The sequence below is a fragment of the Brassica napus genome, chromosome C4 (assembly GCF_020379485.1).
Source record: "Brassica napus cultivar Da-Ae chromosome C4, Da-Ae, whole genome shotgun sequence".
NCBI classification, from domain to species: domain Eukaryota; kingdom Viridiplantae; phylum Streptophyta; class Magnoliopsida; order Brassicales; family Brassicaceae; genus Brassica; species Brassica napus.
In genome coordinates, this window is record NC_063447.1 from 32,863,777 (window position 1) to 32,880,917 (window position 17,141).

Genomic DNA, 17,141 nt, shown 5'->3' on the forward strand with positions numbered 1-17,141 from the left:
AGCGTGAGATTTCTGAACAAACCAAGTTCATCTGTTTCTGCGTGTGAAGAACTTTTGATGAAGTTTCCATCGTTCTTCTAGGTTTGTGAAGCTTCTGTGACTAATGGGAAAGAACCGACAGTTGAAAAATAACCTGTAGAGACTAGAGAGACATTGGTCATAAGATAGAAAAAGGATATTTATAAGAGTCCCACATCGTAAGACAGAGAGTCATTAGTCATATACTTCACACTATAAAAAGAAAGCCGAACCACACTTTCAATTCATACCTTTCTCGGCCTTTTGGCTAAGATCAAGTGTAGTATCTGTTCTTATCAGTTTAATATCTGATATGTGGATCATTGGTTCACATGATATTAACTCTATTTTTTGAGGGAGAAAACTCAATAAGATAGCTTGCTATCTCGGTTTTCAAGAGTCACCCATGCGTTGCACTGCTGCACGGGCCTGGCTCAACCCGCCAAAAACAGTTCAATTCTTAACACACAGAAACACCACTTAACTTTGTAGTGTTCCCATTTGAATCCAAGAAGAAGGTTGTAGTTCTTGAGAAGACGGTTTGGAGGTAAGAAACCGCTATAGCTTTCTCTTTTGCCATCTTAGTTCAGCATACTCACAAAACTAAACAGGATATTCTCAAACTAAAGACAACATCCTTACAATTTGAGGAAGTTCTTGTAACCATTAGCCATTTATTGAAACCGCTCTGTCATCAGATCTTGACTAATGTATCAAAGGTGGTTTTCGAGCATATCTCTGTTTTGTACATAAACTCTAAGAGAAACATGTGATTGCTGAAGTTTGTTGGGGGATTATATGATTAGATGATTTGGTTAGCAGTTTTTGATTTGTCATTGCAAAGCTCGATGAGATTTTCTAAGGAGACATTTCCAGTCTCTTGAAACGATCTTAGCGGTTGATTTGCTTCTGAGTTCTTCTTCTTTGTCTTGTTTATCAAGCAATTCATCTTATGATCAACAACATGAGTAAAATAATTAAAAACAACTTAACTCGAGATGACTTTTTTCAGAGAAAAGACGAGGATGGTTCAAAGGGAAAGTGATGTCGGAACACAAGTTGAGTCAAAAGGAACAATAATTGAAATATAAAATATAGATATTCCGTGAACTGTTTATTATTTCCCACAACACTTTCCCTTTGTCCTTTGAATTACAATCTCATCATGAAAAAGGAAACTGTAAGATCGTCTCTCTCACTCACAAGGGCGATGGAATTCTGGAGGGGCAAGGCGAGAAAGTTGTTTTTAAAAAATGGAAGTATGTTTCTTGAGCAACTTATAGCCGACTGTAACGGCATGTCAAACCCTATCAGAATGTTCTCTTCCTATCAAATCTCCAAAGCCATCAATAACTTCGATCCCAAGTATTCTCTCCCTGATATTCCATCACCCTTACGCTGGTACAAGGAAGTCATCGAAGGCAGATCTTACGTGATCAAGAGATTAACAAGGCAAGTGGGTGAAGAGAGTGCTTACAACGATATTGTGTTATCTGCTCGGGTAAGTAACCACATTGGTTTCCTCAAACTCATGGGATGCTGTCTCGAATTTCTTCATCCGGTGTTGGTATTTGAAGACCTAGAATATAGATCTTTGAACACTCGAGGAAGTGTTGGTAGCTTGGAGACGCCGGTGTTGCCGTGGAATGTACGTTTGAAGATTGCCAAAGAGGTTGCGGTTGCTATAACTTATCTTCACACTGCTTTCCCTAGAATCATTGTCCACAGAGATATTAAGGCAACTAATGTTTTGTTGGAAAAGAATGGGAGGGCTAAGCTCACTGGTTTCTCGCTTGCCGTTACACTCCCTGAGGGTAAGACGTGGATTCAAGATAGATTGGCTGGAACTTTCGGATACATAGATCCTATTTATCACTTGACGAAAATAGTGTCAGAATACACAGATGTGTACAGTTTTGGAATCTTTATGCTGGTTCTTCTGATGGGACGACCACAACTTCTATCAGATGGGCACTCAGTTTTTGGTACTAGTATTCTTAAACATGTGAAGGATCTGCTGGAGAGAGGAGAACCTGTTGAGTTCGGGGGTGGTTCGAACGACATGAGGCCTGGTCAGATGAGAATGTGTCTCGACCTGGCACTTGGATGCTGTGAGGAGAGGAATGAAGACAGGCCGAAGATGATCTTGGTGGCAAAAGAGATTAAGCTAATAGAACAAGCATCAATTTGAGATTATGCTCATACCTAGTAAGTTTGTGTATATGTGTATTGCTGGATTTCTTGTAGTATATGATTTTCTAGTAAGACTTCATTTCAATTAAGAAAGAGTTTTGAGGATACATAAACTAGTAGCAATGTTCTGTTTCTGATGCATTTCCTGCAAGTCAGACAGTTCATATACATAAACTAGGTTCCGAAACAAAAATAGCAGTTTCACAGCCAAAAAAACAGAGGATCTTTAGAAACAATTATATGTGCTTCTAAGCCTGAACATAGGATATCTAAATGATGTCAGGTACAAATTTATACATGAATTGTCTCAGAGAAACCGGAAAATGAACAAGAGATTAATTAATCTGTTACATAAACTTAGTTATAACGCTTAAGTACTCTGTTTTGCCTTCTATGTCCTTTGTGTTTATTTATAGCCTTTGATGAAGTTTCATATGTCTACTTTGCAAGTTGCATCATTTCTTGTGACAGAATATATGCATGTGTACAGCTTTGGAGTCTTATTGACAATTCTTCTCACTGGTAGATCAGTTTACTTCACAGGATCTGAAGCCTATCCAGTAGGTATTCTTGAATATGTGAAAGGCTTATATGAGAATAAGAAGCTCAAAGAAGTGATTTGCTCTATGATGATGAGATACAGTACAAGTGCTCAAATATTTCAGGTGGAAGCTTTTGTTTTTACTTGAACTGAGATGCTGTTAGGAGAGGGACGAAGACAGACCGAAGCTGATTCAGATAGCTAAAGAACTGAAGCGGGTTCTGACATGATTTTTAAAAGATACTCTGTTTTGAACTTTACACAAGTTCTGTTACATTATTATGTATATTAAGAAGTATGCAAATTCAGTTCTCTGCACCCAACTTATATCATTACAATATTGCACTAGTAAGACTGCATAATAGATAGATAAATCTGTTTTAAGTGTCTCACCAGAGAAGCTTGTCTTCTTGGTTTGTGAAGCTTGTTTGACCAATGTGAAAGCACCGACAGTTGAAAAATAATCTGTAAACAAAGACGTCATCGTTTTGTCTTTGTTTATAGACAACAAAAGGATACTACTAACGTCCCACATCAGTAAGAGAGGCCTTGGTTAAAAGCTAGATAGTGTATAAAAGAACCCGAGCCTGACCTAAAATTCAAACCTTTCTTGGCCTTTGGCTTCTTATCAGTTTAATATTTAATATCTGCACTATTGCATGGGCTGGCTTAACCTGCCAAACCTATTACAAATCTGTTTTTAATATCTATCTCTCTTTGCCGAAAATATATATTTACTTGCTTGTCTCTTAAGAAAACTCAGAATTCTGCTGTTTAAGACAAGACAAAATAAGCATGCAAAAAAAAAAAAAAAAAAATGCAGATTTCTAATGATGGCTAATCTGTGATCTCCATATGCAGATTTCTCAATCATTCTGAGCACTTTTTCCGCTTGGACTATGCTTGTCAACGGCTCTCTTACGTTGCATCCATGTCAACGCTTTAACCAGCGAAGCAACAACATTGAATATGCCAAAGAAATATAAATAAATAGATGTTCTTATTCATATTCCCTTGAAACATTATTGTTTTGATTTTTCATAATTGGACAATGAGACCCTGGAAGAGAAAGAAAGCGAAGGAGCAGAGAGAATGGTTCTTCAACAATGGAAGCACTCTGCTTCAGGATCTCATCGCTGACTCTTAACGGTATTTCAAACCCGATCCGGTTCTTCTCTGCCGGCCAAATCCTCAAAGCTACCGATGGTTTCGATCCCAAATGTTCTCTCTCACGTCATAGATTGTTCACCTGGTAAAAGTGCGTCATCGAAGGCCGACATTACGCGATCAAGAAGTTCACAGAGTCCGAGTTTACACCTGAGAGGGAGTGAGAGGTTTACAACGACATTGTCTTATCTGCTCGGGTAAGCAACCATAGTAGCTTTCTAAAATTTCTAGGATGTTCTCTCGAGTTTCCTCTTCCGGTTATGGTATTTGAATACCCAGAGAATGGAGTTTTGAACGAGCCAAGAGGTTGCGTGGAGGGGGCGTTACTGCCTTGGAATGTTCGATTGGGGATTGCTAAGGAGGTTGCGGTTGCTGTGACTTATCTTCACACGGCTTTCCCTAGTATTATCATACACAGAGATGTCAAGCATACAAATGTTTTCTTGGATAAGAATTGGAAGGCTAAGCTGACTGATTTCACGTTTTCAGTAACTTTTGGATACATAGATCCTGTTTATGCTATGACGGGCTTTGTGACAGAACACACTGATGTGTACAGTTTTGGAATCCTTATGTTGGTTCTTCTGATGGGAAGACCAGCAACTTTTGCTTCATCATGTGGTGTTCTTTGTAATATTCTTGATTATGTGAAGCATTTGCGAGCGAGAGGAGAACCTGTTGAGTTCAGGGGCAATTCGAATGACATGGAGCCTAGTCAGATGAAAATGTTTCTCGACCTAGCACTGAGATGCTGCGAGGAGAGGCATAAAGACAGGCCAAAGATGATCTTGGTAGCAAAAGAAATTAAGCTAATACATAGATCACTAGATTGTTAAAAACTTCAAATTCTGAGGATGGTCAGATTCAAAATTTGAGATTATGCTCATACTTTGGTTGTGTATTGCTGGATTTCTTACCTTTTATAGTATATGATTTTCACAGTAAAAACTTTCATACTGATTAAGAAAGAGTTTGGTAAATAAATCTATCTAAAGTTTCTAAAAGCAGGCAGAATATTGACTTGAATAAATCTCACTAATTTATCGGCTGCCTTGACACATGGATCCTATTTATCAGACGAGCATAGTGACAGAATACTCAGATTGTACAGTTTTGAAATCTTTATGTTGGTTCTTCTGATCGGAATGGAACCAATAATGGATGCAACAGATCATGATCATATTCATAGTTATGTGAAGTATATGCAAAAGAGAGGAGAACCTGTTGAATTATGGGGTGATTCGGACAACATGAGGCTTGGTCAGATGAAAATGTTTCTCGACCTGGCACTGAGATGTTGCGAGAAGAGGACTGAAGACAGGCCAAAGATGATCACGGTGGCAAAAGAGATTAAGCTAATAGAACAAGTATCACTCTGAGGATGGTCAGGTTTAAGATTTGAGATTAAGGTCATACATAGTAGGGTGGTGTAATATGTATTGGTCGATTTCTTGTAGTACTTGATTTTCTAATAGGACTTCATATTTTCATTAAGAAAAGAGTTTTGTGGGTACATAAATCTTTCTCTGAGGTTCTGAAAGCAGGCAGAACCTAAGGAGTAAGTAAGGTTACTAGCAAGGATAGTTCCGAGAACTTACTTCAAATTATTCTTATTAAAACTGTTTATCAGGATTAGGTTAAGAAAATCTAATCCGTGGCTTCTCACCGGATCAAATCCTCAAGGCTACAAATAATTTCGATCCATGTCTTTCAAGTTTTTGATTGCTGGCATTATACCTGGTACAAGGGTGTGATTGAAGACAGGAAGTGCATGATCAAGTAATTCTCAGAAGGAGAGGTCTTATGACTCGGAGAGGGAGATGCTTACAATGACATGGTGATATCTGCTCGGGTAAGCAACTACAAAAACTTCCTCAAGCTGTTAGGATGTTGTCTCGAGTTTTGGCTTCCGGTTCTAGCGTTTGATGGTGCAGAAAATAGGGTTTTTTTTTAACCAACTGGTGGTAGCCTAGGGGCAATTTCTTGGAGGCTTGTTGTGTATGCACATTAGTTCTGGGTTCGACTGGGAACTAAATTATTACTACTTGGCTAGTCTGGGTTTGGGTTTCGGCCCAAGTGATTTATATGGTGGACCATAACAGATGATTGGTCCACCTCTTGGTACTAGCCGGAAGATATTCTAAATTCGGGTCAGGCAGAGTGGTTTATCAAAAAAAAAAAAGGGGGGGGGGTTTTAGACCAGCATGGAGATGCATCTAACGGGAATAATAAAATGGTATTATCTTGGAACCAAAAGTTAAAGATTGGAAAGGAGGTAGCCAACGCTCTGATTTACTTCACACGCCTTTGTCTTGTTTATCAAGTAACCCATCTTTTTATCAACATGACTACCAAAGAAAAAACTTGACTGGAGATGCTTCTTTCGGAGAAAAGACGAGGATGGTTTCAAAGAGAAAGTGATGTAGGAACACAGTTGAGTCAAACAGAAAAATAATTGAATATAAATAATGTTTATTATTCCGACAATACTTTCCCTTTGAACTATCCTCAGTCTTTATTTTTCTCATCAAGAAAAAAGGAAACTGTAAGATCACTCACAAAGGCGATGGAATTCTGGAGAAGGGCAAGGCGAGAAAGTGTTTCCTCAAAAACGGAAGAATATTTCTTGAGAAACTCATAGCCGACTGTAATGGCATGTCAAACCCTATCAGAATGTTTACTTCCGATCAAATCAACAAGGCCACGAATCACTTCGATCCCAATTGTTCTCTCCCTGAGCTTTCATCCAAATATTCATATTTGTGGTTCACCTTGTACAAGGGCGTCATCGATGGCAGATCTTACGTGATCAAGAGATTTACAAAGAAGACAGGGGTCGAAGGAGAAGAGACAACTTACAACGATTTTGTGTTATCTCTTCGGGTAAGTAATCACAGTTTTTTTCCTTAAACTCATTGGTTCTTGTCTCGAGTTTCCTCTTCCGGTGCTGGTATTTGAAGACCTAGAATATAGAGCTTTGAACATTCGAGGAAGTGTTGGTCCCGAGGACGGGCCGGTGTTGCCTTGGAATGTACGTTTGAAGATTGCCAAGGAGGTTGCAACTGCTATAACTTATCTTCAGACTGCTTTCCCTAGAATCATTGTCCACAGAAATATCAAACCGACGAATGTTTTCTTGGATATGAATGGGACTGCTAAGCTCACTGCTTTCTCGCTTGCTGTGACACTCCCTGAGGGTAAGACGTGGATTAAAGATACAGTGGCTGGAACTTACGGATACGGAGATCCTATTTATTTCAAGACGGGCGTACTAACAGAATATTCAGATGTGTTCAGTTTTGGAATCCTTATGTTGATTCTTCTGCTGGGAAGACCATTATGTTCCGACGGATCAGATGGAAACTTTTATAATAATATTCTTGATTATGTGAAGGATCTGCGAGAGAGAGGAGAACCTGTTGAATTCTGGCGGGGTTCTAACGACATGAGTCCTGGTCAGATGAAAATGTTTCTCGAGCTGGCACTCAGATGCTGTGAAGAGAGGAATGAAGACAAGCCAAAGATGATCTTGGTTGCAAAACTGATTAAGCTTATAGAACAAGCATCACTCTGAGGATGGTCTGATTTAAGATTTAAGATTTAAGATTTGAGAATTATGTTCATACCTATTAGGGTTGTGTAATAGTGTATTGCTGGATTTCTTATCTTTTATAGTATATGGTTTTCAAGCAAAACTTCATTTTGATTAAGAAAGACTTTTGGATAAAATAAATCTATGTTTAGGCTCTGAAACCAGGCAGAACATGTGACATGGTTCTCGTTTTCAGAAAGGCTTTGATGTTGAACTAATAAGGAGTAAATAAGGATCCTAGTATCCTCTATTAGATCCGAAAGCATGAAGCATAGTTTCGAGGATCTGCTTGAAATGATTCTTGTTGAATTTGTTTTTCAGGATTAGGCTACAAAGCTGAATCCTTATGAAAGTTTTGTGTTGATCATTCATAAAGAATATATGAATTGTTTTACTGAAGATGTCTTATTACATTTCCCTTATTAGTTTTGTGTTGATCATTCATAAAGAATATATGAATTGTTCTACTTTTGTGTACAAGAGGTCTTAATATATAAGCACACAAAACTAATAAGGGAAATGTATAAATGATAGAAATCGAAGAAAGAAATCATAACTGTATGGAATAATTAGGGGTGGGCGTTCAAGTTCGGGTTTGGATTCGGTTCGGATCTATTTCAGATTTTGGGTTTTGGGGTTAAAAATTTCAGCCCCATTAAATTATTTATAAATTTTGGTTCCGGTTCGAGTTCGCTTCAGATCTTTGCGGGTTCCGTTTACATTATTTTAAAAAATTTTAACTCATAAATACTTTAAATTTCTTAAAATATGAAATCTAAAAATAAAAATAATATATAACATATAAATTTGAGCTATGTATGCAAAAATACCTAAATTTAGCATAAAAATTGGTTTGACATGAATATTTGGATGGAGAATCAATATATATATTTTAAGTATTTTTGATGTTTTGAATATTATTTAACTATTTTAGATATTTGCTTTTGACTATTTGTATATATTTTCAAATATTTTGAACAACTTCAAAATATCTTATACATTTTGGATATTTTTTGGATATTAACTCTAAAAGTAGCTAATATATATTCAACTATATAAATCTGATTCAGATATATTTGGATAACCGAAAAATTTCAGTTCGGATCGGGTTCGGTTCTGGTTCTCTAGATACCAAAATTTTGAATTCATTCGAATATTTAACCAGTTTCGGTTTTGGATTCAGTACTTCTTTTTAGGAACGGATTTGGTTTGGTTCTTCGGGTTCAGATTTTTCGCCCAGCATAGGAATAATCATAGGATCTTGATTGATAATTATCCTTAATAACTCCATGTGCAAAACAGTAAGTTCAAACTTATTGACTGAAAAACTTTACTTTCTGAAACTTTAGTAATAATCCATTATTTAAAAATAAATATTTTTCTAAAAGGAAGAATTTACCGGATATTCATAAGGACTAACAAAATGAAGAATATAGCCATGCTACAGTTTGGGCCCACAGAAGAGACATGTTTGGTCCAAAATGACCGAAAATAACCTTCCAATCGCGTGTACGTGGAAAGCAGACGGAAGAAAAAACCCATGTGCTTAATTGTGATGTACCATAACTAAACATAGAATAGTCTGTCACTTCTATAACCTAACTACTAACTTAATAAATTTAAACCATCTGCATTTTCTGACCATAGTGTTGGTGTGCCTCATGTTAGTTTATGCTATACAATATATATTATATGTAATACAATATGGGCAGATGAGGAACAAAAATACAATAAGACGAGTATGGTTCATGCAATGGAGGATGGCCGCACAATCAAACAAACATATGGTAGCTAACTTCGAGCTGTAGAAACTTGAGTATGTGTTGGGAGAAAGTTAATCGGATCCAAATGGAACCCCACATATATCTGATGCAAATAAGGGTAATGACAATTGGTGAATCAAATGTATACGAGCAGTGTAAACAACTAACTATATTAACATGCATGGCTACAAAAATGAGATAAAATTGTGAATTTACGTGGTCCAAACAATATCAGACTGTAATGTTGTGGGAAAACATTTTTTCTGTTTTATACCAACTCAAGGTCGGAAAACTATACTATATGGCATATAATGTGGTCATATAGCTAACAAATAGAGGATATATTTTTGTAGAGGTTGTGAGCAAAATGAAAAAATAAGAGGCAAGAGTTACATGGGAACGTGGCATCACCGACGGAGGGACCATATATATACGCATGTCCTTGTATGAAAAAAGGCTGGCATGCGAGTATACTATATTCAATATAGTATGGCAACACTAGATTTGGGTGTATTTGTCCAAACAAGCTGACAGATACTGTACTACATTAGTTATGTAATAGTCTCAGTATTTACATTATGTCGTACGTATAAAAGCATCAAGCTTTCGTAATGGCGAAAGATAAATAAATATGTTTCGTTAAATTAAAATGAAGATACAACCCAAAATAATACAAGAAATTCGAAGGACATAAAAGTCCAAAGTGCGCGCTTTAAAAAAAATTAAGAAAATGCGATAACTTGGTAAGAAAGTTAGGACATATGTAAGAAAGTTAACGGAAGAGGAATTTGAAACTGCAGTTAGGACATATGTAAGAAAGTTAACTGAGAAGAAAGCATCAAATGGATTATTACGGGAGTTGGTGTGGGCTAAATGTGGAGAAGGCTTCAATTACATATGTCCTAACTGCAGTTTCAAATTCCTCTTCCGTTAGGGTCACACACTGATTCATACACTATGTGCCATTGAGTTCAATGAGAAAAAGCGTTGCAACACACGATAAACCTGCGAAATAGAATCATTGTAAGTTAAACATACAAACCAAATTGGTTACAATTTCAACTATTCTATATGGCATATAATATGTTCATGTTCAATTATATATATTTTTATACTAAACATGGGTACTATACTATCAAAGTCGCTCATATAGTAGTCATATTACAACATACATAACTTACTCTCACAAATACGAACCCAAAAAATCATGTGGGAAAACTAACGAAGACAACACGGAAACATCCATGGAGAAACCCATGGTGAAGGAGACAAATACGAAAAATCCTAACTAAGCTTGTAAAATTAAAATTGTCTTGCAAATTACCTTTATTGGTCGGCCATCGATATACACATAAACCTGGATCTGCAAATAAGAAACAGTGTTAATGATGTTAATACACAGCGAGATGGGTTCAGAACAGAGGATAAGACTGATTATGCTCATTAATCAAACCGGACTTACTTTGGTTTGCTTAGACACTGACGGCGGTGGTGGAAGCAAAAACCAGTGGAGATGATGGCAAAAATGTTGGAAGCGCTGATGGCGTAGAAGAATTGTGGGAACCGAAATTCCCACTGTCGATTTCCGTTTAAATTAGGAAAGTAGGAGAACCCTAGTTTCCCAGAGGTCCCGGATATCTGCTAATACCACACGCTAAGCAATCAGAACACGAGATAACAACGATAAATTATATGAAATCGTAAAAAGAGAGTAAAGAGAAGTCTTATTCCGAATTTGCGTATGAGCGTTTACAACAAGGTATAAGCCTGGGCTCGAGAGCTGTCGGCGAAATTCCTAGTTCTAACAACCCTAAGACGGCTAAACCTAATTGAGTCACAGCTCGAATAACAAAAACGGAAAGTTGCCTAATTGCCCTAAGTGCTAAGTTTGCTCTGAGAAAAGTCTCCCCCCATGCTTCTCGCCTAGGACTCCTTATATACTGGCTCCTAGGTCGGTTTGTGCTTTTCCTCTTCTGCCCTTAAGCCGTCATAGCGTAAAAATGGAGATATTCCATTTTTTCCGATCTTCGTAATTATCTTCAAAATTTCGTATTTATCCGCGGAAACTTGACATTTATCTTCCCTTGCGAACCAAGCGTAAACCGCCATGCGGCTTACAGGCTGTCGGTTAAGAAATCGTAAGTTGGGCCTTGAGTCATGTCTTAGGTCCCTTTGGGCCGTCTTCTGACTCGAAGCGTTTATTACGGCTTCTTTCGATAAAGAACGAACTTTCCGCGGTTTTTGCCGTAAAGTTTGATTGATGACTTAGAATGGCGGGAAACAAGAAATGGGTTCGCTACGGTCTTCGGGAGATAGCATCAAAGGGTAGACGAGAATGCATGGACTAATTGTCGTATCGATGTTTCGGAAGATCTCGGTTGCTACGTAGCGACCGAGCGGAACGAACGCTCGGTCGCTACGTAGCGACCGGACAGCATGCATGTGCGGTAGTAGCGTAATGACCGAGCTTGGTTCGTCCGTGTTCCGATCGTCATACTCGGACCTATCCGTAACTGGTATGGGTATGTTTTCGATGGCTTATGTTCGATCTAAATAGAATTCGAACGAAGCTTTATCTCGGAAACATACGTTGAGATGTTCTCTTGACCGAGCATGATTTGTTGCGAAAAGACATACTTGTATTTTGCGGGGATTTGGACGTTAACTTCGTCGTAATCGTTTTCGACCCCAACAGTTAGCCGCCCAGCTCGTTAGGATCACGGATTTCTAGTGAGATTCCAATGTGCGGTATGGCGAGTTCGGACGAGATTGGTGTATTTGGGCGAAGTTCGTGTCCGAAAATCTGCAAGTAAATAGTAATTTCTCATGCCTATAAGAAGGGAGGTAACTTCTTCACAACCTTTACACTTACTCATTCTCATAGAGAGGTTTCTTGAAAAATTCCTTCTTTTTTTTTTTGTTTCTCTCTATCATTTCCTTCTTGATTAAAAAAGAAAACACGAGATGTCGAGTAAGAAGAGGAGTTCGAAGAAAGGGTCCTTGCCCGCGAACGTTTCTGAAGAGCTTCTTGTGCCAAAGATAGAATTCGTTCCTCATTCAGTAGACCCGACCGAGAACGAGGCATGGTGGGTGGCGTGTTATGGTTCGATCACGCCTCCCAAAGAGAAGTCGTTCCCGGTCATGAACCGTCGCCCGGTCGAGGAAGGTGCACCAAGTAGGAGTACTAGCGAATTCCTCGAGATCATGCGGTCGTTCTATCAGATTTCGGATGCGGTGGAGTTCCGGGTTCCTCGTCAAGGAGAGTGCGCTAGTAGTCCCCCGGAGGGTTACTTTACTTGTTACGAAGCATTCGTAGTGCGCTGTCGCTTGTGGTTTCCGATTCCCAAAATTATCGTCCGTGTGTTAGATCGTTTCGAGGTGGCGATAAGCCAACTGAATCCCCTTGGCATCCAGCACCTCATTGGAGTCTTGATCCTGAGCTACGAGCATGGTCTCTCCCTTACCGTCGATCACTTCGAAGCGCTTCTTAGGTTACAGATCATCAAGGATACGGACAAGTACATGCTGCTCCCGCGGAACTTCATGTCAGTGGTTAAGGGGTTTACTTCTAACTTCAACTCGTGGAAGAAGTTTTTCTTCTTCGTCCATGTTGACGCTGCGTCTGTTGAAAAGAGTTGTATCCCATTGTTCCGGAGGTTGCCGAACGATCGTCCCTTCATCAATCCTCTTGCTCCATTTCCTGAGGACATTATCGCGGTGAGGGATCTGCTCAGGAACGGTCCTTTTTTCTGGACTTTCCTTTACGCCGAAGAGAGTTCGAAAGGTGTTGAGGTTTGTGCATCCTAGTCCTGCTTTGGGCGGGGAAACATGGAGTGATTCCGAGCCCGATGACCAAGGTCCCGACGCTGCTCCCGCGGTCGCGACGGGGCTGAATTCTTCGAAGGGGAAAGATATTGACCTCGGGGACCTGGAGTTTTCTGTGGACGATTGCATGCTTCCAGGATGGGATCCAGACCTTGCTTTCGGCGATGGAAGCGGTACGAGCGAGGTCCCTATTCCGGACTTTGATGATTTCTTCGCTGGTTTTCCCTCGGGCTTCGATGCTCCTCCGGCTACGAACGAGTCAGGGAGGCCGAAAGTCATCGCGGAAGGATCTCGTATCATCAACGGGGTATAGGCTTTAATAATTTTGACGATCGTAGAGACCACGACCGAGTTTGCTGGTGACGATGAGGAAGTAAACTATCTCGCGGATGCATTCGGAGCTTCCTTGTCCGAGAATTTTAACTTTGATCTGTGAGTGTTTGACGGGAAGAAGTTTTTCCCTTATCTAGTCATTTTAGATTAAATCTTAGTCATCTGAAATAAAAATCTTATGCCCATCATTCCTCCTTTATCCATTTAATTGAAAGTTGCTAGTTAGTTGTGTTAGAACCATGTTAGCTTGATTGAATCACCTTATCATATTGATTGCATTTAGCTTAAGTGTGAACCTGAATTCTTTTTGCATCAAAACTCTTCGAAATGGATTAACATCTTAAATACTACATGATTTGAATCAGGACCCTTGAAAAGTCCATTTAAAATTTGGCGCCGTTGCCAATTCTAAGTTGATTTTGGCATTGAGATTTGGTCCTTACTTGAGACTAAGTCTTATTTTTCTTATATCTTCTCTCTCCTAGCCCTTTTGTATCTTAGGTGCATGAACTTGCTGAGTAGAGGCCCAACAGACATAGTTCCAAGAGTTGAAGACATTAGAGCACTTGAAAGGGAGATTGCAAGGAGAAGAAGAGAAGAAGAGCAACAGGCTCACTTCGACAGATTGGGGTTTGTGATGGATCAACATCAAAATCAGCCTCAAGATGGAGAGGCTAATGGACAAGGAGGTGCCAACCCTAGGCCACAACACTCACAACGCCAAGCTAGAGCTATTGGCCCCCATGATGAGCCCAATATCCATGGGCACAGAGCTGGCATTAGAGCACCAGCTGTGGAAAACAACAACTTTGAGATCAAGTCAAGCTTGATAAACATGATCCAGAGCAACAAGTAACATGGTCTTGCCTTGGAGGATCCACTAGACCACTTAGATAACTTTGATAAGCTGTGTGAAACAACAAAGAACATTGGTGTCTCTGAAGATGCATTTAAGCTAAGGTTGTTTTCATTCTCTTTGGGAGACAAAGCTCACACATTGGAGAAGAGCCTTTCACCAGATTCAATCACCACATGGGATGAGTGCAAGAAAGCTTTCCTCACCAAGTTCTTCTCTACTTCAAGAACTGCTAAGCTAAGGAATGAAATCTCTGGATTTCATCAAAGGAATCTTGAAGGCTTTGAGAAGCATGGGAAAGGTTCAACAGCTACATATCTCAATGTCCTCATCATGGCTTCAATATGGAGAGTTTGCTTAGTACTTTCTACAGAGGTGCTTTGCCCAAGTTTAGAAGCCAGCTTGATACTGCTAGTAATGGTTTCTTCTTGGGGAGAATTGAAGCAGATGCTTTGGACCTTGTAGAGAATATGGATAAGAGTGATTCAGTCTACAGTGATGAGCATGCTAGAAGCATCAGAGGCAGTAGAGGTGATGATACAAACACCAAGAGAGAGTTAAAGGCTCTACAAGACAAGATGGATATGCTTCTCTTGGATAGAGTTAAACAAGAGAAGGTGAACTTTGTTGGTGAGTAGAAACAAAAAGGGATTACTGTGCTAAATGAAGTTGATGGTCTAGAAGGTCAAGAAGAGTTGTGCTTTGTGAATGCTAATGGGACATGGTACAAGAAGGAGTCTAACTTTCAGTACAACAACTACCAACAAAAGCCCTTCTACAACAATAACCAACAAGGTGGTTACCAAGCTAGACAAAACTACTATCAAGGCTTCCCCTCCCAAGGAAATCAGTCTACACAAGGGCAAGCCGGATCTTCTACCTCTGCTACACAAGAGAGTAGCACTGATGCAATGCTGAAACAGATCTTGGAGTCTCAAACTAGAAATGAGAAGCACATTGGATATGAGCTGAAGAATCTTCACACCAAAGTTGATGGAAGCTACAATGATCTCAACAACAAGTTCTCAAACCTTGCTTCCAACTTCAAGGCTTTGGAGAACCAATTTGCCTCTATGAGTAGTAACTCCAAACGCCCTATGGGGTCACTTCCCGGAACATCTGAGCAAAATCCCATGGAGACAATGAAATCCATCACCTTTAGGAGTAGTAAACAGCTGCCTCCTAGAGTTCTCATTAGGGATAATGAGAAGCAAGATGGGGGAGGTGATCATCAATGTGGATGATGATGTGGTTATTATGAATGAGAAGACCAATGAAGAGATCTTGGAGAAGATAGTTGAAGCCAAAGGGAAAGGAAAGGTTGGAGAAGAGAAGAAGGTTGTGAACAAGAATGAAGCTGCTACTTCATCAAAAAGAGCTCCATTCATTCCTCCTCCATATGAAGCAAAACTTCTCTTCCCGAGTAGATTCAAGAGACAGCTTTTGGAGCAATACAAGGACTTGTTTGAGAAGCAAATGAGTGAGGTTCAGATCACTATGCCCATTATTGATGCCTTCATGCTAGTGCCTCAATACAGAAAGTTCCTAAAAGATGATGTAACTAAGAAGAAGAAGGAGATGGAAGGGATGATAGTTCTCACCCATGAATGCAGTTCCATTATACAGCGGCTAACCATCCCCAAGAAGCTGAAGATCCAGGAAGCTTCACTCTACCTTGTGCCATTGGAAAATTGGCTTTTGAGAAGTGTCTTTGTGATTTGGGAGCAAGTGTGAGCCTCATGCCTCTCTCCATTGCTTAAAGGCTTGGGTTTACACAATACAAGAAGTGTAGACTTTCTCTAGTGCTAGCTGATCGCTCAGTGAAGATTCTCATTTGTATCCTAGAAGATCTCCCTGTTATGGTTGGAAACTGTAAGATTCCTACAGATTTTGTGGTGTTAGAGATGGATGAAGAACCAACAGATCCTTTGATATTAGGGAGACCTTTCTTGGCTACAGTAGGAGCTGTTGTGAATGTTAAGGAAGGGAAGATTGATCTTCATCTTGGCGAAGAGAATATCTTACATTTTGACATCAAGGAGGTGATGAAGAAGCCCACTATCCAAAGCCAAGCATTCTACATTGAGGAGATGGAAGCTCTTGTTGAAGAGTATTTGGAGGAATTAGCTATTGAGGACTCTCTTCAACATGCCCTAACAGTTGATAGAGAGACTCAATTGATAGAATATGAGAAGAGTGCAAAATATGTGAGGATGCTAGACCACCACAAGGAGAAAAGTGGAGAAAACAACTTCATAGAGCTTCCACAAGAAGTTCATCATACTGAGAACCTCCAAGAAGATGATTGGAGTGAGCTCAAGGCACCAAAAGTGGAGCTTAAACCTCGCTTCCCCTTGGTGTAAGGTATGCCTTTCTTGGACCTAATGAGACATATCCTGTCAGTGTGAGTAGTGAACTGAATGAAACTGAATTGTCTAAACTTTTGAATGAACTTAAAAAGTATAGAAAGGCAATAGGCTACTCACTAGAAGATATTAAAGGGATATCACCTTCTTTATGCATGCATAGGATACATCTAGAGGATGAATCTATGACTTCTATAGAACATCAAAGAAGGTTGAACCCTATTTGAAAGATGTTGTTAATAAAGAGATTCTAAAACTCCTAGATGCAGGTGTAATCTATCCTATTTCAGATAGCAAATGGGTGTCTCATGTGCATGTTGTCCCAAAGAAGGGTGGAATAATTGTGGTTAAAAATGATAAGGATGAACTAATACCAACAACAACAATAACATGACATAGGATGTGCATAGATTATAGAAAACTTAACTCAACATCTAGAAATGATCATTTTCCATTGTCATCCATTGATCAAATGCTAGAGAGACTT

At 39.3% G+C, this 17,141-nt stretch overlaps 2 protein-coding genes, 2 non-coding genes and 1 pseudogene across 4 annotated transcripts; 4 read left to right on the plus strand and 1 right to left on the minus strand.

Moving 5' to 3' along the window:
- Positions 1-265: 265 nt before the first annotated feature.
- LOC125586492 lies at positions 266-461 on the plus strand. Its single transcript, XR_007323020.1, has one exon. It is a non-coding gene; the product is annotated as a U2 spliceosomal RNA (small nuclear RNA).
- A 249-nt stretch (positions 462-710) lies between these two features.
- On the plus strand, positions 711-2,550 carry LOC106392376 (serine/threonine-protein kinase ZRK1-like). The gene has a single exon (XM_022705830.2). It carries the CDS (start codon positions 1,184-1,186, stop codon positions 2,207-2,209), a length of 1,026 nt encoding a protein of 341 aa, XP_022561551.1. The 5' UTR covers positions 711-1,183; the 3' UTR covers positions 2,210-2,550.
- A 1,034-nt stretch (positions 2,551-3,584) lies between these two features.
- On the plus strand, positions 3,585-8,864 carry LOC125585155 (annotated as a pseudogene).
- Positions 5,077-7,493, plus strand: LOC106393332 (serine/threonine-protein kinase ZRK1-like). Its single transcript, XM_048755786.1, has 3 exons — positions 5,077-5,286; positions 6,701-6,802; positions 6,852-7,493. Exons 1-3 carry the CDS (start codon positions 5,077-5,079, stop codon positions 7,491-7,493), a joined length of 954 nt encoding a protein of 317 aa, XP_048611743.1.
- Positions 8,865-14,522: 5,658 nt separating the features above from the next.
- On the minus strand, positions 14,523-14,628 carry LOC125586645. The gene has a single exon (XR_007323182.1). It is a non-coding gene; the product is annotated as a small nucleolar RNA R71 (small nucleolar RNA).
- Positions 14,629-17,141: the final 2,513 nt, after the last annotated feature.